Raw genomic sequence first — 24,408 nt, forward strand, 5'->3', positions numbered from 1 at the left:
CTGCATACCGTCTTTTTTCCTTGAACTTGGTTGTACTGCAGTGGTTAGAGAGAATTGGAAAGAGAATGTCTAGCTTATTAAATTAGACATTTTTCTTGAACTTGCCAAGCTGTCCTGGAAGTGTACATACAGTATGAGGTTTGTGTGACTACAATGTGCTTACCTTCCTGAAATGTTATTGTCTTTAAGAGAAAATATATATTATTTTGTTTATGATAATGTCCTTTTTAGGTGATTTTACAAAAGATTCATTCTGGGATTTGAAAGAACAACAATAGTGATTCTAAGACATAGTGTACTGTACAATATATGTCATTGTGTATATCAATGTATCTTACAAGGAATATCCTCTAACATAATAGTAAGTTTATACAGTAAGTGTATGTAGTTCCTAAGAATTTATTAAGAAGTTATGAATGTTAATTAACTCTTGTCATATCTATTTGTTCTGAAATGGAATCATATTACTTCTAATTGAACCTTTTTTGCACATGAAGTCCGGGCTTTTATCTGTTTTGCCCTTGTTAAGACCCACCAGTATCTATCAAGGAACACCCTTGTAATCACAGTACATGTATTCAGTCCTTGTAAAAATATTCATCCCCTACCGATAATCTAACATTGTGACGATAAGCAAATAATATATTGTTTTTTCATATGAACTTTTTGTATTCAAGCCTGAAATAATCGGACTGAGCTCTGTTACATATGAAGGAGGTTATATATCAGAAAACTCTGTAAAGAGTTCTAGACTTTCCTTCCAGAAAGTCAGTTCTGGAAGGAAGTACTTCTGGCAGCAATTACCACTGTCCCTGTTTTGCAATTCCTATCAGCTTAGGAGAATGGAATGGTGTCATTTTGTCCATTCTTCTTGGTATAATTTCTCCAGGTATTACACATTTGTTGGAGATAGCTGATGGACTGCAATTGTCAAACCTTTGCTACTCTACAGATTTTCTGTTGGATTTAAGTCAGGAGTGAGTTTAACTGGGTACCTGAAGGACATTCATTTTCTTCTGGTCAAAAAGCTTGGTGCAAATGTCCTGCTGAAATGTATATTTTAGACAGCTAATCGTATTTTGTTATTTGTTTGAAGGAGACGTCTGAAACAAGTCAGCAGTTACACACTAAATTCAGTTCTTTCTTCTATGTCAGTTTCCATTTGCTTAATTGAACCCATTAAACCCTGGTGGTAGTGACTTGTGTCTAATGAGAAGCTAAACCTGAAGTAGAGAGGTCCTTAGGGACAAGCCTTGGTCTAAAATACACAAGGCAGCTGTCATTATTAAAATAAATTGTAAAGCGCTACGAATTAATGGATGGTAAAAAGTAAATTACTTTATCCATATCATTTTACCATAATGTCACTTACTAAAGTAAATTGTCTTTTGTAACCAAAGCCTGCACACATCAAGGGGCGCAGGTGTGTTGTAATGTAAAACAAGATATTGGTATCAAGCTAGGCACAACCAGTACAGATGCTTTCAGATTACCCCATAAGGAGAGTTTCATTTGTGAATGGTCTGATTTTTTTTTTTAACCTTACATTGCCCTTCTGTTTTTCAGAGGCAGGCCAAGTATTCTGAAAACAAGCTGAAGTGCACAAAAGCTAGAAATGACTACCTGTTAAATCTGGCCGCAACCAATGCAGTTGTGGCAAAATACTACATCCACGATGTCTCTGACATGATAGACGTAAGTAATAAAGCATGTTTTTTGGGGGGGGGGTTGTGATAGAGTTAGAATTTTTCCATGGCAATAATGTTATAACCTAAAAAGATAAATTTTACCACAGTTTAATTTTAATCTGTGAACATGTATAAATTAAGTAGCATTGCAGTGCAACTCTTTTCCATAAATGGAAGAAAACACTAGATTGTCTTCACCATCTAGGTTCCGTGATAAATGCAGCCGTCGCCAGCGGATTGCAACTCTTGTGGCAACTGATGGTTTTAGAGTATATGTCACATTGAGGTAATTTAGCTGCTGTGAATGTAGTAGGGGAAACTCAGAAAGGAGTGCACAGAAAGAAGCCTACATAGTGAATTAATGAATTAGTGCATGCACTTAGAGGAGCCCAATAAGCAAAAGGCTAGTACCCTCACATGCCAGTTGGATGGTGTCCATTCTCCAATTGGACAGTCTGGGCTTGGAGAGCAGTGCCAGGAGTCTTGCCCCAAAAGATAGCAAAAAAGCTGTCTACTAACAAAACAGGTGCTGTGCACATGGGCATGGGCAACCAAGTTTTAAAGAGACTCACAATATAAACAGGAACTTATTTGTTTGAGCACTAAAATCTTTTTTTAACAGATTTAGGCGAGTTCTGGTAACTGAGAGTTATTGAGGCCAGTAGACATAATTGCTAGAGTCCACAAGCCAACAAGGTTGAGTTAAGCCTGAGAGACCTGCAGATAAGAAGCTGTAGCAGTAAAGTAAGAAAGGAACTTAATCAAAAAAGCCAGAGATCATACACCCATGAGAGCAGAGAGAGGTGGCTAGAATCATTCCAATTCAATTTAATTCATTCCTTTTGTGAAGTGTGGTGTCTGGCGAGTTAATATCCAAAACTGAAGTAATCCAAAAAATCAAGCTCAGTGAGCAAATTGTCAGGCAAGTAGTATGGTTAAAAGTAGAGTAGATAAAACTGTCACCCAGTGACTAGAAGAAGAGCAGTCTGGAGAGACAGCATGATCCTTTTGGACTCATTTACTGTAAACTTAGCAAAGTTTAGTGATGTGGTATTTCCTAATGGTGACTGCCTGCCATTCAGGATTGAAGGGTAAACTTTATTAGTGAATGGATCTTTCAGTTTGCATGCCATATCTTGTTCATCATGATTCTCCACAAACAACCTCTGAGAGAATGTCTGGATTTTTTTCCCTTTCACCCATCTTTCTTCTTTTGATAGATAAGGAAAACCATGAGATTGCTTAAGTTTGTTAAAATAATTGCTCATGTGATCTAACCTCTGTTGTTCATGTAGATTTTTTTTGCTTGTCATGAACCCAGAAATAATATTTTCTTCAGTGATAAACAAATCCCTAAGGGGAAATGCATTCAAAAGTGAGGAACCAGAGTCATACACCTCTGTCACTGCTAATTATATACAGCAGTGCATCTGCCAAGCAAAGTATGTGCAGAGTATCACATCCATGACTGGCACAGTAATGTCATGGTCTTAATTTTTTTTTCTGTTAAGTGGTTTATGCATAGAGCAAATATATAGATGCGTTGGAAAGGAAATATATAGCAATATATATATGTAGGAGTAAAGCAGGAAAATGAACTGTCAAGTTATTTGAGAAGGCCTCATTTCATGTTGTGCAAATTCGGGGTACTGTATTAACACCTGTGTTCATGACGCCATTCCATGCCTTTAATTCTTGTCTTGGATGTTGTCCACACAACCTGCTTAGTGTATTCTGCAGAGTAACTGTCTTTTGTTAAAAACAGGATTTTTGTGACATGCAAGACATCTAGGTATTATCATGTGGGGAACTTAAGGAGATGCTGAAGACTAAAAAAAGAAGCCTTTTTAACTAGAAACTAGGCAGCCAGATACAACAGCATCTAGAGGATGAGTGTGAAACGATTTCTAGATTTAGTCAAGTTCTATTATCTATGGAGGTCTTGTGGGGACACTGGGAAATAATAATAATGACACAGAATATAAACTGGGGTTAAAAGTAAATAAATGATGATTGTAAATGTTTTGGCTTGCATTGAAATGTATTTTACACATTTTGTTCTGATACTCTTATCAATACACATCCATTTCAGCTTTGATATTATGTGCCCACATACAGTATATGATTAGTGAGTTACCTATACTTTTTCAGAGCTTGTCAACAGTAATGTGCACATGATGAAGTGACTGTGCTTCTATGTAGGTGGTTTCATAAATTGGCATGACAGTGACTTAGGGTATTAAGAAACATGCATTTTCTTAACATTATATTAAGAAAATAGAACAAATTATCCTGAATATTATTATACACTTTGTCGAGGTGATTTATATTTCTTTTTTAATTGCATACAAATGTTGGCTCCCATTTATACAGCTGGAGCTATTGGGATACAGTATCTGGCATCAGAGATATACAGTAGCAGCACTGTCCTTCTTGATCACGCTCAAACTTAACCAATTCTCCACACTTCTGCCCAAATTACCACACAGGGCTAAAGGCATACTGGGTGTACATTTGCACAGATCTTTGTAGGAAATACTGTTATAATATTTACAAGTTATATGAAATAAATAAAAAAGGAAGTGGTTTCAGTATGAAACAGGCTTGCAAATGTAGAATGTAGTTGGAAATTTTTATTTTATTGAAGAATTTCTTGGGACTGCTTTTATGTCTGGTGTAAACATCAAGAAATCAACATTCAAATCTTAGTGTAGACTAACTGTGAAAGTCTTTTTCTGTTTTCATTGAATTACAAAAGAAATTGTAAATTGAATTTAAAAAATAGATTTGTGCTGTCATTGTGAGTAAATGCTAACGTTTTTTAAAGACTGTATGCCTTTAATAAAATACTAACCGCTTTTCACATTCACATTCCATGTGGTTTTGCTTTGGATTTCTTAATTTTTTTTAAGGATCATTACAAAATATCCTGTTACTCTTTTTAATGTCATAATCTTCCAATGAATTTGAATTATCTGTGTTGATAGAAGTTAAACCTGTTTTGGTTGCATACTTCAGCAAACTTAAGAGAGGTCTGTCTCATTTGTTAGTATTAATCTCAGTAAGAATGTTTATTTTAGTATTAATCTTTGTATGATTTGGCCTGCTGTCTAGGACTTACTCTGCATTAAGGTACCTACAGTACCATTGTGGTTAAAGGAGGAGTTTGTGTTCTTTCTTCTTACCTTGAAAAAAGCAAAAAATTGTATTTTTATCTCTACACTTCACACAATGAAGATCACAGAGAAGATCTCTGAGCACTTCATGGGTTGAAAGATGTGATGGTGGTATGATGGTCTTCCATAAGGAATAAAGAATTTGAGTATTTCTAATTAACTGCTTGACTCACGATAGGTGTCAATTTGAATACTTTGTGTGTCACTCAATGCTTTCCAAGTCTTGAAGACTGAGATCGCTTAACAATGAAGGAACTGTTTATTTACAGTGCTGTGACCTGGGTTACCATGCCAGTTTGGCTCGCACATTCAGAACTTATCTCTCTGCGGAGTACAACCTGGAGACTTCCAGGCACGAGGGACTGGATATCATCGAGAACGCTGTGGATAACCTGGATGCACGCAGCGACAAACACAAAATCATGGATATGCACAACCAGGTTTTCTGCCCCCCGATGAAATTCGAGTACCAACCTCACATGGGAGATGAGGTGACACAACTACCGTTCAGATTTTCAGATGCACAATTTTAATGATATAATATCTTCTCCCTCCCCTCCCCCCCAACAATGAAATATGATCAGTTAAATACAAGAGTCCTTACCTGTTCCTATATTGCATTTGCTCATTTCAGTTCCTTAGATTTTAAAGACCAGTTACAGTGAAAAGTCTCCATGCAATTCTCCAGACCTTCCAAAGTAGAGGGACTGTAAGTTATTACACATAACTTCCACCATCACTGTGTCTATGGATGAAGTGCTGTCAGAAAATGGAAGTGATGCATAATAACCCATATTTGCAGATAATATGTTCCAAGCAGTCTCCAGATAATGCCGATATTTCCTTTTCTTAATAGATTGTGATTTTAAAAAAACATTTGTATGAGATTAATAAATGTGCAGACATACTCAGATATGTTTTGTTTCTGGGGATTTAGCTTTGAAAAGTTTAATATCTATCATGCACAACTATGCTGTGAAATGCTAATGAAAAATGCTCATGAAGTTTACACCTCCTTTTTTGTGGTGCTTTTTTCTCAGGTGTGCCAAGTCAGCGCTCAGCAGCCAGTTCAGACTGAGCTCTTGATGCGATACCATCAGCTACAGTCCAGACTGGCTACCCTCAAGATAGAGAATGAAGAGGTAACACCAAAAACCAGGGAGAAAGAACAAGCATATGTGAACAACTTCAGGCACAGTTTATTGTGGGTGATGATATTAAGCATTGTGGGTGATGCTTAATATATTCCAAAAAATGTTATCGTCCCAAAGAGGAGAATAAAATGTGACTGGAGGGATTTCAATAGTTTTTTCTAATTATGGTTTCATGATTTAAGTCTTACTGATTGGAAATGATTTTAAAATAAGTTAATTCACTTGGTATGTACTTCTGTTTCTCACCCACAGCCCCTTGTCTATCATATGTGATATATAATTGATCATCACCTTCATTTCAGTGACGTGGTTCATTACTCTTTATAGCAACCTGAACCAGCCTAGAGCTATTTTTATGCACAGCCTTTATAACTGTCACACTGCTTTCATTTTCAGCTGTGTTAGTTAGACTAATGTTTGACCTCAGGTCATCTTGCATTAAACCAAGGAATGAGCATCTCTTTTAAGGCAAAGTCGCCAGTATGCAGTATGCAGTATAAAGGTGATGTATTGGCCAGTTCAGCTATCAAATAGATGGGTCAGTACTATCACCTCTAGCTCCAATTTTAACCAAGATTAACATGGGATACAAATAATAATATATCTTTTAAAATCGGCAAAGTTTTCGAAGTACAACTCCTGCTTTGTATTAACTGGTTGAAACCAAACAGCTTGTGTATAAAAAGTCATATACTGTATAGCCATGTGTCGTAACACTAATGGGCCAGAATCATAACAATTTAAATGCATTAATTTCCTCTACTTACAGTACATATATTTATAAACAGCTCCTGTGATGGTTAAAGATGACATGCAGAGAATATTTTTTTTTTTCCACAGGTGAGAAAAACCCTGGATGCAACAATGCAGACCTTGCAGGACATGTTAACTGTCGAAGATTTTGATGTGTCAGATGCATTCCAGCACAGTAGATCCACCGAGTCCATCAAGTCAGCAGCCTCCGAAACATACATGAGTAAACTTAATATCGCCAAAAGGAGAGCCAACCAGCAGGAAACGGAAGTCTTCTATTTTACTGCAAGTAGATTTTTATTTTTATTTTTCTAGAAAATGATCGATACAATACACTAAATTGAAAAATACAATACCATGGTTGACCACTCCTGAGAAATGAGGAAGTGAAACTCAAAATCTTAAACTAGCTTTAAATGAAATTCAAATATAGGATGATTAAATACCACTACTAACCTGAAGCTTACGTACCTGATGGTCATGTACAGTAGCTTTTACATGGTCATCTGTTTTGTAAAACAATATTTTGGGAATCAGAATGAAATGTCTTAAAACTTAAGATTGTGACAAGCTTAATTTTTACAGTAGTTTATTTTTGTGAATGAATTGGTAAAGCTAAGCTATTTTCTTCACAGATTCTTCTCTGTATTGCAGGTATATTTTCAAGAATGAGTTGCTGATGCTTTGTACGCTTCTACAATTTTACACCATGATATTTTCATTTTCATTTGTCATATCAGACTTCTCACCCTTGCTTTTTATTTACAGAAATTCAAAGAATACCTAAACGGGAGTAATCTCATCACTAAACTCCAGGCTAAACATGACCTCCTTAAACAGACCCTTGGAGAAGGTAAGGCATAATGAATTACAGATCAAAGCTTATGGTATACTACAGTAAACTTGGCATGTGCTGTAGCTACCTAATTATACACGGAATTCAACGATTGTCCTAAAGATTTATAAAAAGAACATTGAAGCTTTCTGATGAACAGAATGTAACAGGACAGAGGGGGCATAGGCACTTGCAGGATATTTTAGATAGAACAAAATTTATATTTTAGTGTCTTAAAGAAGTGCCAAAGGAAATGTGCCATTAAATGTCAGTGAGAAAACTACTGAAGAGAGCCTGTGTTGGCCAGTGCCTGAAGTGCAAATATGTTTCAAGGCTGTGAAGACCAGTTTACTTGTGATCTGTCTGCACCATCCCCCAGTATTAAGAATTAAGATTAATCTATAGCCCCTTACGGTACTCAGCCACGCCCCATAAATCACAAAAGCTCCCATGGACACACATACACACTACTAAGCAGCTGTTCATATAACAGGTATTAATCTAATTGATAATATGCCAGCCTTCGGCCAGCTGAGTCCAGCCACACAGATTCAAAAATCCTGCTCAGCAAGACACTATCCCATATGGTCAATTATTGTCCCATTTCATCAGCTGTGAATGTTTTGACATCTCTTTTTTGTGACGTTGTACGCAGACAGCTCTTTAGATACTGTATGCTGGGTACCATTTTTACAATTAGATGTTCATAAATGTAATACAGCATGTACTGTACATGGTTTGTAGACATATTATAGTCAAGGGAACCTGTAGGATTACAAGTTTCAGCACTTGTGTTTCAAGTGCTTCAATTGCATCTTCTGTTGTCAAAAGATTGTTAGCTGTTTAGATTCGCTCTACTAGATATTAGATTCTCTGTATATTAGTCAAAACTACAAGCTTAGGGACAAGAGGCAAGTGAGGCAAGACAATTGAGTGAACAATGCAATTCTGTAACCATTACATGTACTGTATTGTTCAGCCATGTTTTCCAATGGGGGTGTTGCAGACAAAGGCTATAGTATTTTTGGTTTCTGGTTCAGCAGATTGTCCCCCACTGGAAGCCTGTGGTTTATTGCTGTTAATAAAAATGTTCCTTGTTCTTATTTTTCTTCTGTTTACACCATTGTAGATGAGCAGAGTGCGTTTCCCATTTGTTTTGCCGAGTTATATAATCCATCAATTATTGAACTACCAAATCCTGAATAGTTGTGGACTCCTGGCAGTTGAAATAGGCCAATTATAATTTACATATAATTATAATTTAATTTTTGAATGCTTATGTCATTGTAATTGGAGTGCTGTTTAAAACAAACTTTACTGTTTTGAAATTTCATTGCAGTTAATGGACACAGTGTATGTGTGAAATAAAGACTTTGATAGGAAACAGAAATTGCTGTAGAAAGATGTACTTTAGAAAAGAGTTGGAGAAAATAGTCAAAGTTATTCGACACTTTTTCAGTCCTTTGGATTGTGTACTTCATGGTCAAATGTTGACTGAATGTTATTTGTCTGTTATTTCCTTTTAAAATATTCATGAAAAGGCTTCAATTAAAAACTACATTGAATAGGTGAAATACACAACAAAGTAGCATTGTAGTTAATTTTATTAAATTAATCTCTTATGAGAAAATTGGACTTATTTGGGTGCCATTTACTGGAGAAAGTGCATAGAAATCCATCAGTGAAATATCTAGTAGAGCTATTTCAAGAACTTCATTCATTTGCACTTGGGACCACAAAGTTCTACTTCCATGCCAAAATGTTATATTATAAAATGCCACCAGCTTCACTTGAATTGAAAGAGCTAGTGTGCAGTTCTGTATCCTTTTTATTATTTGCTTATTCCTATTTTATTATATGCACTTCATAGGTGTGCTCCCTTCCCAAAAACACATATTTGTGGGAAATAATCTTTTTTGGCATGGAAACTTATATTGAGTATAAAATCTAAAAGACTTTCTATACACAATAGAAATTATTTTTAGATTTTTAGTTTTAATTTGACAGCTGTAAAAAGATATTCACTGTTTAAGAAAAACTGTTAACAGCAAGAGACTCTCATTTTCATTAATTTCATCTCTTCCTGCATTCAGAGAGAAACAGTGATCTGACCCATGCTGACTGACCCAGTATCTTTCTTAGCTTGATTATCAGTAATTCAATGTCACGTGTTGCTTCTTTTTTGAGTGAGTGCTAGATTATTCACACCAACTGAACTCCTACAAGAGGACTAGTGTGCTCTAACAGATATTGCTCGACAGAATTAGTTCTTCTTCCCTCTAGGCTTTTTATTTTCACTATTTTACATTTAATCTCCCTACATTGTTACTTTTGTTTTCTAAGGCTACTGCAAAATATCACTATATAATGGGCCATCAATCCGTTGATATTCAGTTCACATTGACATGTTAAATTGTTTGTTAATCTTTTGTCAATGGTTTAGAGATCAATGGATAAGAATTCTATGCCATCCTAAGGCTAATGCTTTGCTTTTGCTTTTTAGGTGAAAGGGCGGAATGTGGCACAACAAGGTAAAAAATGAAATAGCAGCGCCGATTATTGTGCTCCAAGTAGCTGCTCAATATGAAACAGAAAATAATTGACTAGTTGTTGATAATTTTTATCTCCTCTAGGGAATTTAATCATCCAACATGTATCCAAATTATACTTCGTGTCATGAGAATGCTAAAATGTTATGAGACCAATAATGAATAACACCTGATTTTTTTAATGGAAGTGGAGTGTTGTTGCCACTCTTTAAAACATAGTTGTTGTTGCTAAGCTGCTACAAATAATTGGCCTGATATTAAAAAAAGGTCTCTGTTATTTTCTTGCTGCTGTATATTTCCACTTGGCTTGCTCTAGCATGCCTGCAAGTACAGTGTCAGCTCAATTTACTGAAGTTTTTCAGCTTTAGAGATTTCACTTTAAACCAAAATAAGGTTCCAGGTCTTAGAATACACCATATTGCACCTTTATTAGTGAGGTGAAGTGCTGCAGTTGGAACATTTAAAGCTCATTAAGCTGATCCTTTCTCATAAAGCTTGGCAGAATAGGGACATTCACTAAATCCCACAGAGCCGCTTGGATTACCATCATTCACTGTGCATCTTTTCCTCAGTTAGTTTTTAAAATCCCATTTTTGGAAAACTTGTGACTTTTCCATGTATTCAAGTGAAGGTTTTTTTTTGTCTGTCTTAAAGTTTTTTAATAGGCACTGTTCCGCCCTGTCTTCCTTGTTTCACTTTAATTTTTTTGTGGGGATACAAGAGCAGCTGCAAGTTTACCTACAATAAATGTGTCACAGTGGGCAGAGGGATTTAATAAAGGATTGTTTGCCAATTTGCCTGTGAGTGGCACACACAGCAAAAGTACACAACTGAGTAACCAGACCTCCCTATCCTTTGAGCCAAAACCACCAAATGTTTGTAAAGAATTTGCTAGATGCATATTTTCAACTGAATAGCTGAAATGAAAGTGTCACCAAAATATTGTTTCATGTAAAACTCTTACAGGGCAAGGAGTAGTAAACAGAGAATGCTGTTGTGTTCTTAGTGTGTAGTGAATACTATAGATCGTACAGATTAGATTATCTCTACCTATTCCAAAAATAATACACTAACTGTACATTGAAAATAAACACAATAGTAAATATTAATTTAAAATATTAGTGTCAGTACCTTCTGGAATATGCAAACTTGAATTAATAGAGGCTCTATTGATAATTTTTATAATTAGAAAAGAACTTTTATTTTGATCAGCTACTTAATGTTGTTTAATCTACAAAGAAATTAATGTTACTTTAAGTAGTTCAAAGCAATTCTGTTAAAGGTTTTTCCATCCACTTTGTATAGGTGTGTCTTCTCTAGTTTTGTCTGTTCACTTAATGTTCATAAATATACTTCAGTGTGCATTCAGTTTCACAGGTCATTGGTTTTATGCATTGCATGCAAGTGCAAGCTTGAGCTCTATACATTTGAGCCTCAAATGCTGACTGTACTGATAAAATGGCCAATTGGATTCAAATGGCAATTATTCTAAATCTAAATCAAGCGTACTTTAGTAAATTAATTTTTATCTGTTTATATTGCTGTTTGTTTTGCTCTGTGAACTACCATTATGTGCCAACAACGTAAATCATTTTGAAATCAACTCTGCTGTTCAAACAAGAAATATTTGCTTTCAGTGGCTTTTTTGTATTAATTACATGGCAAATAATGCATGATTCATGCAGCACACACAACCATACTTTTTAAAACTCTTGTTATCTGTACAGATTCATGCAGGTAGCCCAGTCATTCCTGCTTTCTCAAACTAATTTGACATTGACATTGCATTTCAGTCTTAAATCTTCCTTTCATTCTGATCTATTTAATTTTTGTAGGCCTAGCATCACATAGGACAGGCTCTCAGAAAAGGTCTCACCTAATATCTGTTTCCCATTGCAGTAATTGTGTTTTTGTATTTGGTGTTTTTGTTTTCATCATTTTTCTTAGGCCCCCAACACTTCCCCCTAAACCACAGAAAATGAGGAAGCCTAGACCTCGATCAGTGTATAATCATAAACTGTTTAACGGCAATATGGAAACATTCATCAAGGTACTCACTGGTGTGCTTGAGAGTCCCTGAATGCTAAATGGATTGGTGGCTTAGACTTACCCTCACAGCTCTCCCTCATCTTATGCCTTCTGATTAATCTCACTTGCACTTTCTTTCCATGGCTTTTCAGATTCAGGCAGTTGTGGTTGCAGCTGGGAAAGCTTTTGTGCAGGGAAAGTGAGATAACCCAAAATTTGGACTTTTGTTTGCAGTTTACGGCCTTTTCTATACCAGATACTGAACAGGCCGAAAGTATAACTTTTGTCATTCATGAATGTACATTCATGAATGCGACAACACTGAAAATGCATGCCCAGTGTATACTGGAGGGATTTTCAGTTTTAATCATTTCAAGTTCAGAATGACTGATTCCGCATACATAAGACAAGCAATTCTCTGCAGACGCCCTAGCCAAAAAAATAGGAGCACGGGGATGGCGCAGTACAGAGATTAAGAAGCTAGGGAGTGCAAGAGCATGCTGTTATGACATCTTTGACATAAAAATGTCATGGACATTTCCCCATAAGTGGTGAAGTGCAATTAACGATTTGTTTAGCAATGATTTAAACCGTCATTGCGTATTTTATGGATGGAGTTTGTCCATTCCGTTTCGTAAACGGACTTGAACGGTCCAAAAGGTAGATTTTTTTTTTTCGGATTCTGGCAAATTTTTCATGTCTCCTAAGCTAAGGCTGTATGGAAGAATGAGGCCTGTTGGAAACGCGGAAAACCCGTTTCTCTTCTGCATTGAAGAGAAGCCGCAGCAGTGGGCTTTCCTGCACGTAGTTTCCGGTTGACAAAGTTTACTTCCAATTCCGATGATAGCTCTGGAAGTGCAGGACTGGTTTCGATAGCTGTTAACACCTTTCCCTGCATCTCAAGCCATAAAGCTGCCATTGCATTTAGCTTCCTGGCCTCTCTGACGGGAAAGGTCCGTTTGCTTCTTTAACTTTTTTGGTTCTTGCTTCCCCTCTTTTGTTCCCCTGCTGTGCTGCTTTCTTTACCAGAGGAAGACGGAATGCTCGTACCAGAAACCAGGTACTATCTGAAAGAGAAATCTAGTGTTGAAAGCTAAGGTTTAAACAAGGGCACTAAACTTTCTTCTGCCTTTTCTGTGTCTCATTCAAGCATACTAATACGCCAAGTGTATTTTATAATGCATTTCAGCATTAAATTCTCGTCCATTTTCCGGATAGAAATCTGCAGAGGATCTGATCTTTGGAAGCCTGAATCTAACAATAAAATCTATTTAAAAAAAATCCAATATAAAGGTTGCCACAACTTTCATAAGAAAACAAATGCACAATAACTTAAACAAATTTACAGTGATTTTTTTTTACTTTGTATGTAGAACTATGAATGCTAATTGTGATTACTGTAATTAACATTTAGTGCAGCCTGATGCATACAAATGTAAATTATTATAAATTGTCTTCATTCAGCATTAAAAGGATCTGAATAACTAAAAACTGTGGTTTGCATTTCTAGAATAATTGAACTCTTTATGTTTTTATTTAAGGACTCAGGTCAAGTCATACCCCTTGTTGTGGAAAGCTGCATTCGGTACATCAATCTGTATGGTAAGCATAATCAATACCACTATTGCAACAATAAGAAGTTAGAAGTAAATATGTGACATAAGAAGTTAATATTTGAATTATCTTCTATTCTGAATGAATTTCCTTGAATTGTTCAGTAAGGGTTTTTCATAAAAAATATTTTAAAGATACGAGTTACTGCTGGTGGCTTGTATTTAAAAATAATCTATAGGACCCTTTTATTAGGAACTAATAAAAGTTCCTGTAGGATAATAATCAAGCTATTTCAGCGTAATAAAATATTTCTAGTCTACATACCTCGACATCTGTGCTTTTGAGTGTTTTCCATATGTTGTAGTAATGATAGAATCTCTGTAAAGATTTACATAGACTCACATTACTGCTGTCACAAGTAAGTCATAAAAATTTTCAGGCTGTAAAATGACACGGTTCTGAAATTGTTTCCCATTCCCTTTTTTCATTCATCTTCTTGGTGGCAAACTTTTAAACATTGCCTGTCAGGAGTACTCCTTGAAGAAGGTGACAGTCACCTTAATTAAAAAAGTCTGAAGAAGTGGAACTGCTTTTTATATTTAGTTTGTGTTCCCAGCTACTTATTCTTTTCAGCCTGCCAGTTTACTTAATCTTCACATCTATTATTAACGATTATTCATATCTTATAAAGATTGATAAATATCCTTAGTTCCACAACAAGGCAGTTAGTAAATCATATAACCTCAAATCCATATAATTCAAATTAAAACACCACCATCCTAAGTTTTCTTGACTTCATTTTTTTAAGTTGGAGCATGTGTTATGTGTCAGTTGGAAGATAAATTTTGCCCATTTGCCCTTACCTGCATTATCTTTTGTGCATGTATTTTAACTTTGTTATTTAGCTTTAATTTACCTTAAACTATAATAATTTAAGATGATTTAGAATAACCCACCTACAGATAGTAAGAAATAATCAATTAAACCAGAAAGATGTTTTGATATCAGGTGAATATGTTAAGATATTGAGAGGAGCTGTCTCTCAGTTTGATGTAATTTCCCAGCTCCTGTGTGATGTGATTATAACAATTTAAAGCAGTTTTCAGTTCTTGTTCTGTGCTCTGCAGGTTTCTGGATTGATTTCAATTGTCATATGCATCAGTGTCAAGATAATAATCCAGTTGACATGAGTCAATATTTTTCTTTTTTCAGGTCTTCAACAGCAGGGTATATTTAGAGTTCCGGGATCTCAGGTTGAAGTCAACGATATAAAAAATTCATTTGAAAGAGGTTAGTCTGCACTACAGGAGGTTTGTATGTCTCATTTCCAAAACCTGTCTGTCTGAAAAATAAATGCCATTAATGTAGAACAATAGTGTTTCACTCTCCCATGTTATTCTTTCCTTTTTTCTCAAACTAATTTATCATGGGAGATGTTGATGTTAAGAAACAATGTAAAGGAAGGTTAAAAAATCAGCAAAAAGTAGTACATTTACTGTGCTGCAGTACTAATTTCTAAAAGATTTAATTTCCTACACATTAGGCATAAATATTGAGAACCCCCATGAAATAATATAATGACCTGTAGTTCATTCAGCTGATTTACATTTACCTGAGTTTTGGGACCTACAGTAGATGTTCCACTGGTTCCTCTGGTTTTCTGGATTGAGATTTGATTGTTCTGGCTAGGGTAGGAAATGGGATTCTGCCTCATGGCCTTCAAATCAGACATGCACTTAGTCTGTTCATTTGACCAGTGATTCCTAATATCTCAGTCAGTAAGATCATGATTTTATGGGAATATGAATATTAATAACCTCTGTTGTTTTCAAGAGTCATGGAAATGTTAATCAGCTCGGACCATTTCACAACACTGAGAAACAGAGCCATCTAAATGAACTTCCAATTCTGTTTGCAATTGGGATTTCTGCCTCACATCAGTTTTTTGCCCCAGGGTTCTGTTCTCCTCACGTTTCTGATTGGTTTCTCCAGGTGTTCTTCCCACATTTCAAAGACATGCTGGCTAGGTGAATTAATCTCTGAATTGTTGCTGTATGTGTTTGTGTGCCCTGCAATGGCCTGGAGTCCAGGGTGTAGACCAACCCTGTGCCCTCTGTGTCTGGAACAGCCTCTAGGTTATATTGACCAGGAAGGACAGTGGTTCCGGGTTGTATAATTTCTTTTGGGATTGGGCTGTAGTACTTACAGCACCATTTATCTTTCAAGAAGTGCCATTGCTTCCTTCTAAACTTTTTCAGGAATACAGCAGTGTATTATTATATTGTAACACTTTTAGGGCTTTGATTAGTAGTTTCTGATTGGGTTTATGGAAATATACACCCTGCTATGTTGTTGATATAATAAGCAATCTATATATGAACATTATGTTCCAATAAAATAAGACATTTAGTCTGTGTTATTTTGGTTGTCTCAGGTGAGGACCCACTGACAGATGATCAAAATGAACATGACATAAACTCAGTGGCTGGAGTCCTGAAGCTTTATTTCAGGGGACTGGAAAATCCACTGTTTCCTAAGGAGAGGTTCCTGGACTTGATGTCAACAATCAGTAAGTATCCTTCATCTCAAAAAGGAAATCTTAAATGAATTGCTACATTTTCTTATAAGGCCTTAATTGACAATTACTATAAGATTTCTTATAGTCCTCTTATAGTCGTCAACATTTTTTTTCCTCTAAAATGCCCGTCTTGCATTTTCTATACTATATTATCCAGAAAACTGAATATGACTAACATCTGATGATAATGGTTATTTATTTATGTATTTATTATTATTCCTAGGTTTCCTTGCATTTTCATGTCTCTTGTTATAACACTAAGCCTTAATTTCACTTTTCTTTTTTTCCCCAGAAGGTTGAAGAATTGCCACAGTACTTTGTCTCTGTCCGTAACCTTGTGCGCTTAAGGGGTTTTATTTATGATGTTAACCTGTAGACACTAAGCAAAGACAGAACTTTTCAGGATGTCCTTATCACAGTGGAGTCACTAGAAAATCCAGATGCGGTGCAACCCGAAGCTCATGAATACATATTGGGAATCTGCTCCTTTACAAATGCTTCACAGAACCTGTGAAAACTATTTTGAGCCGAAGACCTTTACTCTTGATTTCATATAAGGAAAATTATGATGGAGATTGGGAGCACATCGGTTATTCTCATCTGATCCAGTGCAAGAAATCGTTTTATGGCCCAGCTAGCTCTATCACTTAATTAGCCGTTTGTTCTACAGAAAGGAAACCATGTGTCTGTAAATGATTTGCAGGAGTATTAGTCATGTTATTTTTCTTGACAAGTTTACATAAATCATTCATCTTTCACCCAGCGTCTTATGTGAATGCTGGCATTAGTTTACCCTAAAAGTGTGGTTGTGTTAAGATCATTATTTAACAGTTAAGAAGTAACTTGACTGAATGAAAGCTGCAATATTTTTATAAGACTTTTTGTGTAATATTAAATGAATCAATGGGTATTATTTTGTCTTCTAGAACTGGAATCTCCTGCTGAAAGAGTGCATCATATCCAACAGATTATTGTGACTCTTCCTCGGACTATCATCATTGTCATGAGATACCTTTTTGCATTTCTTAATCAGTAAGGTTGAAATTAATTTCATGTTCTGCAGCTCAAAAACAATTCATTTGTCACATACTAGATTCCCAGCTATGTCATCTTATTGCTGTCTGATGTGATTTTGTCTAGTTTTCTTTGGCTTCCAGGGGATACGATATGATGGTAAATGCAGAGAAAAATGTAACATAAAGATTTCAGGCCACTGCATTCCATCTGGCATTGCATTTTATCAATGCTTTTGAGCATCACGTTGAAGCCCCAGAATGATCTTATAAATGAGAAAAGATTACACACTTCATTCTTGATGAAAATGTTTTGTAGAATTATAAACCACAGGGAAGATCAAATTATAAATAACACTTTCTGCTAAGTACAAATACAATAACTTTCAAACTATAAAGAAAACAATTGCAGAGAAATGGGTGTTGTAATCCATGCAGAAAACATAGTAGACCTTCTCTTTTATATTCTATTTTCATTGACCTAGTGCTATCTGTGGTTGACTGCACAGCAAAACAAAATGATTTTATTTCCACCCTTATTCCTTACTTAAAGCTGTCAAAGATAGTGCATTTCCCTCCCTGTTTAGCTTTTTTCAAAGCTATCAATTACAGCCTTAGAAGACCTCCTTATTTTTATTACATTTTCATTGACTTGGTGCTGTTTGTACTTGTCTGCACAGCAAAAGATGATTTTATTTCCACATTTTGAGTCTTATTCCTTACTTAAAGCTGTCTAAAACTCAGTGCACATTCTTTCTTATCTGGCTATTTCATAAATTTGATTAAGAGCTCTTGTGAAAAAAGAAACTTACAGTTCTTCTACTCAGAATCTTTCTTATTTAGGATAGACGCTCAGTATAAATGGTGTTTACTTCACTGAGTGAAAGTGGAGCAACACTTTTCGGTTTTGAGTATGAGCCATAGTAGAAAAGTAGTGGCAAAAGAAAGATTGTCTGTTCCATAATATGCTCTTATTCTTGGTATGTATAATATACTACTTCCAGAGCTGTTACTGCTTCTCTTCCAGCTTATCACAATACAGTGATGAAAACATGATGGATCCCTATAACTTAGCCATTTGCTTTGGACCCACACTGATGCCCATCCCTGATGGTCAGGACCCAGTTGCTTGTCAGGCCCATGTCAACGAGGTCATCAAGACAATTATAATTCACCACGAGTCCATCTTTCCTGGCCATAGGGAGCTAGATGGGCCAGTGTATGAGAAGTGCATGACTGGAGGTGAAGAGTACTGGTAAGCTAAGTGAAATGTATTTAAACCCAAGAGTGAAATCAACATCCTAGTTTTTAGAAGATACGAATTATTTGCTTTCATGATCAGTGTACTTTATTGTTAGTTTCTAACAACTAAACGTCAAGATGAAGCAGTTTGCCTCCTTTCATTCCTAATTTTTGCTTATGCTCCTTACTTCTGGTAAAACCTGATGGTTTTATACCAGACATTCTGTTTATTCTGTGTTATGACATGGAATCGCTTCTCATTTATAAAAACTCTTGCTCAAAAACTATTTTAAGATGAATCTATGGAGCAATCAGTTTAGCAGAGGAAGCATTTTAATGGTCAACAGATCCTGTTCCTTGCGTGTGTGTCGTGGCACATAATACACGTGCTACCCATTGTACAGAATTCATCAACATGTCTCGAGGAGCAGTTACCTTTTGTTGATCACATACAGTATAGGACTTTGAAGCATCAAAAATGTGATTCTATCAAAATTAAACAGTTGAACAATTATGTAGGATTCATGGACTCCATTAATTAAAAACCTAGCGTACCATTTGTGTTGCTCTCTTCATTGCTGTTGTCTGAGCCTTTTCCATGGGTTTTCCCTGCAGTGACAGTCCTCACAGTGAGCCAGGAACTATTGATGAAGTGGACCATGACAATGGCACTGAGCCTCATACCAGTGATGACGGTGAGTTCCAGTGGACCTTGTAAAAGCAAATTCAGGTGACTGATATTACAAGGCTATTCAGTACTCTTGCAATTCCTGCATAAAAGTCTATATTTTTATATTTTTGTGTCTTCTTATAGAATGTTTCAAGGTTTTATTTCTAAAGGGTATTGATTTTATTTACATATTTGCTAATATAATATGATTCCAGTTTCTTGTTCATGGGAAAGGTCCTGCATTTCTGGTTTCTCTGCAGTCATTCTTAGATGTGTAATGAGCAGCTTACCATCAGCTCATTTAAGCATTTAAGGACAGTGCCTTCTGCTGTCCACTTAACCATATTGCACCTAATAAAACAAATTGCTTCTCTTAGTCACTGCACAACTACTAGAATAGTGACAAGAATCATACATGCGGAGGTTAAACCAAATCTTTGCCGAATTACTTTGAGAGTGAGTATTCGCTGTGGATTTTATGATAAATAAATGGTGTAATTTCATTTTTTAATCAAAATCCTGCTACTTCGTTTTCTTAACCCTCAATTATTAAAACGTCACTGAACCTATTTATCTCCCAGAATAAGTGGAAATAAGTTGGCAGTCCTAAGAATCTTCATTCTCAGGATTTGTGAAGAGTTTCAGTACTTTGTAACCTGATAATTATGGTGGATGGCATAGAAATTAAATGTCTGTTTTAATCAGTTGTGGTGTCTTCCTATAAAAATGTTAAAAAAAAACATAGAAAACCACAGTTTCCTGTGAAAAAAGAGGAATCAGCAAAGTAAGGGACTCCGCCAAATGCAATACCTCATTTTCTCTTGAATGTGACCCACATTCTGTAAAGGGCACAGCAAAGCTATTTTGGGAGGACAGTAACAAATCCTGCAATTGTGTCTGTTTAAAGCATAATTTAAAACACATGTGGATATGCCCATTAACTCACATTCAAATTCAATGGATAGTGATAGTATGTCATTTATTAAGTAGGCATTGTACTGTATGTTTAAAACAGGGAGTAGTAAGAAGAGAGAGTGCTTCTGTGCTAATCTTCAGTAATAGCTATAATACAGTTTACTGAAAAAATAGCAACAAAAGTGATTGTGAATAAAGTAAACTATTCCCTTCATTAGATATTGTGGTTTAAAAGTCATCTTAAATTCTGCAATGCAGTACCATACATGGTATCTGGCTTTCTGGTAATGGGTGGGTTGGGGTATGAATGGATTCACACTGAATTGACTACAGCAGAAGAAAATTAAGTAATGAACTATAATTTAATGGTATGATTACTCACTCAGATATATGAAGAGCAGTAGTGTATGAAATACACATTTTCTTTTACCCTCAAGAATTTAGAATTTTTAATGTAAAGACAAAATGTGATTAAATGTAGTTTAGCACTTCAAGATAACAAATAACCAAATCCCTGTTTGGAACAAAAGGCAGTGTTTGTACAGACTGTTGGCAGGATCTTCCTCGAATTTAGTCCCAAGTGTTCCACAGCTCTGTGTTGTTTTAGGTGAACAATACATTCCCCAGTCTGAGTTTCCTTTTTGTATTCATTTCATTTTCTTCTGAATGCTCTGACAGTGTTATTTGAATATTCACCACACTTGACTACAGCAACAAAAGCAATACTATTGAATTATGTAGAGTGTCTAAAAATGCCTGCAATACATGCAGAATACTTGGCTATAAATGCATAATGTATGTAGAAAGTGTGCAGTGTGTTTTGTTTCATATGTATTGAGATCTTTAGAAGTGGGCTAATGTCACAAGAATTTATGGGTCATATATGGGGTTTCATTTATCAGGCTCTTCATGACAAACGTTAATTGGTTCCACATTTTGAAACTGGAGAAACTAATATGGCTGAGCAGAGAGCAGACTCAGACCTCATTACATTGTTTAAATTGCACATTAACTCATTCAAGCTTCAATTTTTGTCATTATTTCAACCATAGTTTACTTGCTAATGTGACTTTTAAATGTTTCTAAATCAGGGTTATCATATAAACATTTTTAATTGTTTATGTGATATACACGTTTATGTGGTAGTTTTACTTTTACCTATACTGTATGTTGAACACTAGCCATTTAAAAGTTACAGTTTTTCCTTAATCATTGTAACATTTTATTATTATTTTTATATGGAGATACTATGGAACTGGTGAAACAGATATTCCTAGGTGAACTTGTTGTCTTTTTATACATGAGAATAGTTTCAAAAGAAGAAAATAAACAGAAGTGTTAAAACTAATTTATTAAAAAAAAAACAAGTTTTGTCACTCCCATCTTTTATAAGGTAGCTAGTGGTCAAATGTTTTCTGTAGACACTGAATATTAGATCTTAATACTTTATTTAAACATGACATTGCCTGTGTGTTACTAAATACTGATGCAGTTAGGTTAAGAGTAAAACGAGGCTGCATTTTGTTTCCTACTATTTAGGCAATTTCACCCCTCACCGGAGGCCTTAATAGAAATGATTGCGCTTTCCGGTTGACTAAAAGATACTCTGCAGAGAGCAGTTTTATTTTATACATCTGCTTACCCCCTTGACCCTTACAACTGATTAATTGAAAACATTGAAGCATGAATATTTCATTGACGGTGCAGGCCACATCACTGTCCTGTTTCAGAAAAAGGTAGCTGCTCTGAGAATATAGTGTTAGATGAGGAGTGTCCTGTGTGTATGGACATTGCTGTGTAGTTGCATCTACTAGTTTTCCAAATCTTTTCAGAGATTCATGGATGTGTGCTTGACCACAGAAAAAAAGAAATGAGCCCTGTAATTTTACTGAGATTTATTCTCAAGGATAATTGTAGAATGTTTAAAAGACTCAAAGGGAAATGTAGAAAATTTATACTTAAGGTGTTTTGTCTTATGCCTAGGTTTTGTGTATGCACCTCTGTGTTTGATGTTCTAGATAGATTTTCAACAAAAAAAAAACTTTTTCTCTGCATTTTGCTAGATCATAAGAAATTGGGATTTTTCTGATCACATTAACCACAATGTATTTTGATGTTCACACGCCCAAAATAAAATATTGATTTTGTGGGATGTGATAAGATATTTAGTTTGTAATTAAAGCAATAAAGTGCCTTTAGTTCACAATATCCAGTTGCCTTTCTCTGCTGGATGTAAGGGGAGTCCAGTATTTCCTGTATGTAGTTATGGGAACTGGAGCTTGAAATGGGATCGACATACAGCAGCTGTGTCGTCTGTTTTTCCATAGGGAGTCTAAGTAATCTGTAGCTTTCATTAATATTTCACAAAAAGATACAACTGGAGAAGAATGGATTGAAACACCATACCTTCAAGGACCAATTCACAGCATTATCCAAATAATGATGGGAGAAATTGAAAACTCCTCTGTTAATTAATCCTCCCATGAGCTGGGCACTGTATATTAATGTTGTTAATGATATTCAGTCCTCTACGTGTTTTTCTGTGATACTAGAATCGTCTGGGATGCTTTTCTTGCAACTGTTATAAAAAAAGCAATTAAACTGAAAGGGAACCCGGCTTCTCAGATCCTCTGCTGTTCCAAACCAACTTTACACTCAGAAAATATATAGACTGGAAACTCCATGTAAAAAACATTTTTTTAGAATTATCCTCTTCCAGCATCTTCAGGTTACCCTTCCTTTGTATTGTTTTCCTTTGTAGTATACATTACAAGTTTGAAGATTTTTAAAAAAAAATTATTTGGTATAAAATAAAAAAGTGACAGTTCTTTCAGATGCCATTTGAAAGGCAAATGTTGATCTTGGTAATTCTTTAGTTTTATGTCAAAGTAAAAACTAGGTATGTTGGACTGGAATTTTCCAATGACCATTTTTTGTTTGTGTTTCAAATGGGAAATAAAAGCAAACATATACCCGTATTTTTCTAACTTCTAACTTGTCCACCTTCTTTCCAGAAGTGGAACAGATTGAAGCAATTGCCAAGTTTGATTACATTGGCCGGTCGCCCCGGGAACTGTCCTTCAAAAAAGGTGCCTCCCTGTTGCTGTATCACAGGGCTTCAGAGGACTGGTGGGAAGGACGTCACAATGGAGTGGACGGTTTGATACCTCACCAGTACATTGTAGTACAAGACATGTAAGCTGGTGTTTATTGTCTGATGCGTTTAAGTTACTCAGCCTTTCTTCCTTAGTAAGGTGCATGTGCCAGGCTGGTGAACCTAAGGTTAAGATGAAAACTTAAAGCCGCTGGTACATTTTTTTAAAGGAAATGTATCATTTTTAATTATAGTTGTTGATGCGTAATTGACGGCTCAGAAAAGATTCTCTCTTTGCAGCTATAAAGGCATTTTTTTGCTTGCTCAGGCTAAATCTGCGGTATTAAAATCCCATCTATTTTGTCTAATTTAAGACCACTTTACATTTTTGGAATTGGTAGGTATTTATTTAAAATAATATTAAAGCTGACATTGATTTTATCTTTATCCACGCGTGTCTATGTATTTATAGGTATTTTTGTCTTAATTTGTTTTCCCATTGCTTTGTACAATGTCTGCAGTGTTATGTAAAAGAGAGCATAATTATACACTAAGTAAAATCTGTTTCAGCTTTGCTTAATTTGCACCATTTCATTAACATTGCAGTGATGCCGATGTGTTGCTGGTGATAATGTTATTAAAACAGGTTTATGTGTTCCTGCTAATTAGGGCGATGTGGAAACAAAATCACTGACATTTGACTGTGCAGATGACTACCTCATCATTATTCATGAGGAAATAAAACTAAAGAATTCTTGCATATATTTACATACTGAGAAGGCAATCAAATTTAACAGATCCTATTGGCTCCAGTCTTTGTCTGTTACATTTTTAATGCTTTTGAATTATCAATAAAATAATTGTAATGGTTCCAAGGACAAGGTCTTATAAACATCTTGAACATTTTGAAGGGTTTTAATTATGCCTTTACTTTTTTGATTAATGATTTGTAAGCTAAGCCAGCAGATAAAAATGTAGATGCAGATCCAACATGCTTTGGCACAAGACCATCATGACAAAATTTCAGACTCAATTTAATCTTTTGAAAATCTTATTATATCAGTTTTCTGCATAAAAAATAAAATAGGTGCTATGCAACACGAACAGCTTTATTTCAAGATAATTCATCATCTAATTTTACTGTGGTTTATCTGTAGTA

General features: G+C 35.4%; 1 protein-coding gene across 2 annotated transcripts in view; it reads left to right on the forward strand.

The window, feature by feature from the left end:
• The window catches only part of srgap3 (SLIT-ROBO Rho GTPase activating protein 3), a 101,378-nt gene that overhangs the window by 66,179 nt on the left and 10,791 nt on the right, over window positions 1–24,408 (forward strand). The window contains exons 6-19 of one of the 2 annotated variants that reach the window (XM_015347226.2): window positions 1,567–1,695; window positions 5,134–5,355; window positions 5,905–6,006; window positions 6,859–7,056; window positions 7,540–7,624; window positions 10,110–10,137; window positions 12,103–12,205; window positions 13,725–13,785; window positions 14,950–15,027; window positions 16,172–16,306; window positions 17,242–17,347; window positions 18,356–18,583; window positions 19,186–19,265; window positions 23,170–23,350. In XM_015347226.2, coding sequence (XP_015202712.1) covers window positions 1,567–1,695; window positions 5,134–5,355; window positions 5,905–6,006; window positions 6,859–7,056; window positions 7,540–7,624; window positions 10,110–10,137; window positions 12,103–12,205; window positions 13,725–13,785; window positions 14,950–15,027; window positions 16,172–16,306; window positions 17,242–17,347; window positions 18,356–18,583; window positions 19,186–19,265; window positions 23,170–23,350 — 1,736 coding nt within the window. Of the gene's footprint in view, window positions 1–1,566; window positions 1,696–5,133; window positions 5,356–5,904; window positions 6,007–6,858; window positions 7,057–7,539; window positions 7,625–10,109; window positions 10,138–12,102; window positions 12,206–13,212; window positions 13,244–13,724; window positions 13,786–14,949; window positions 15,028–16,171; window positions 16,307–17,241; window positions 17,348–18,355; window positions 18,584–19,185; window positions 19,266–23,169; window positions 23,351–24,408 lie in introns of both variants that reach the window. The other variant, XM_015347227.2, reaches the window with a different exon arrangement.

Source organism: Lepisosteus oculatus, chromosome 4 (genome assembly GCF_040954835.1).
Source record: "Lepisosteus oculatus isolate fLepOcu1 chromosome 4, fLepOcu1.hap2, whole genome shotgun sequence".
Taxonomy (NCBI): Eukaryota; Metazoa; Chordata; class Actinopteri; order Semionotiformes; family Lepisosteidae; genus Lepisosteus; species Lepisosteus oculatus.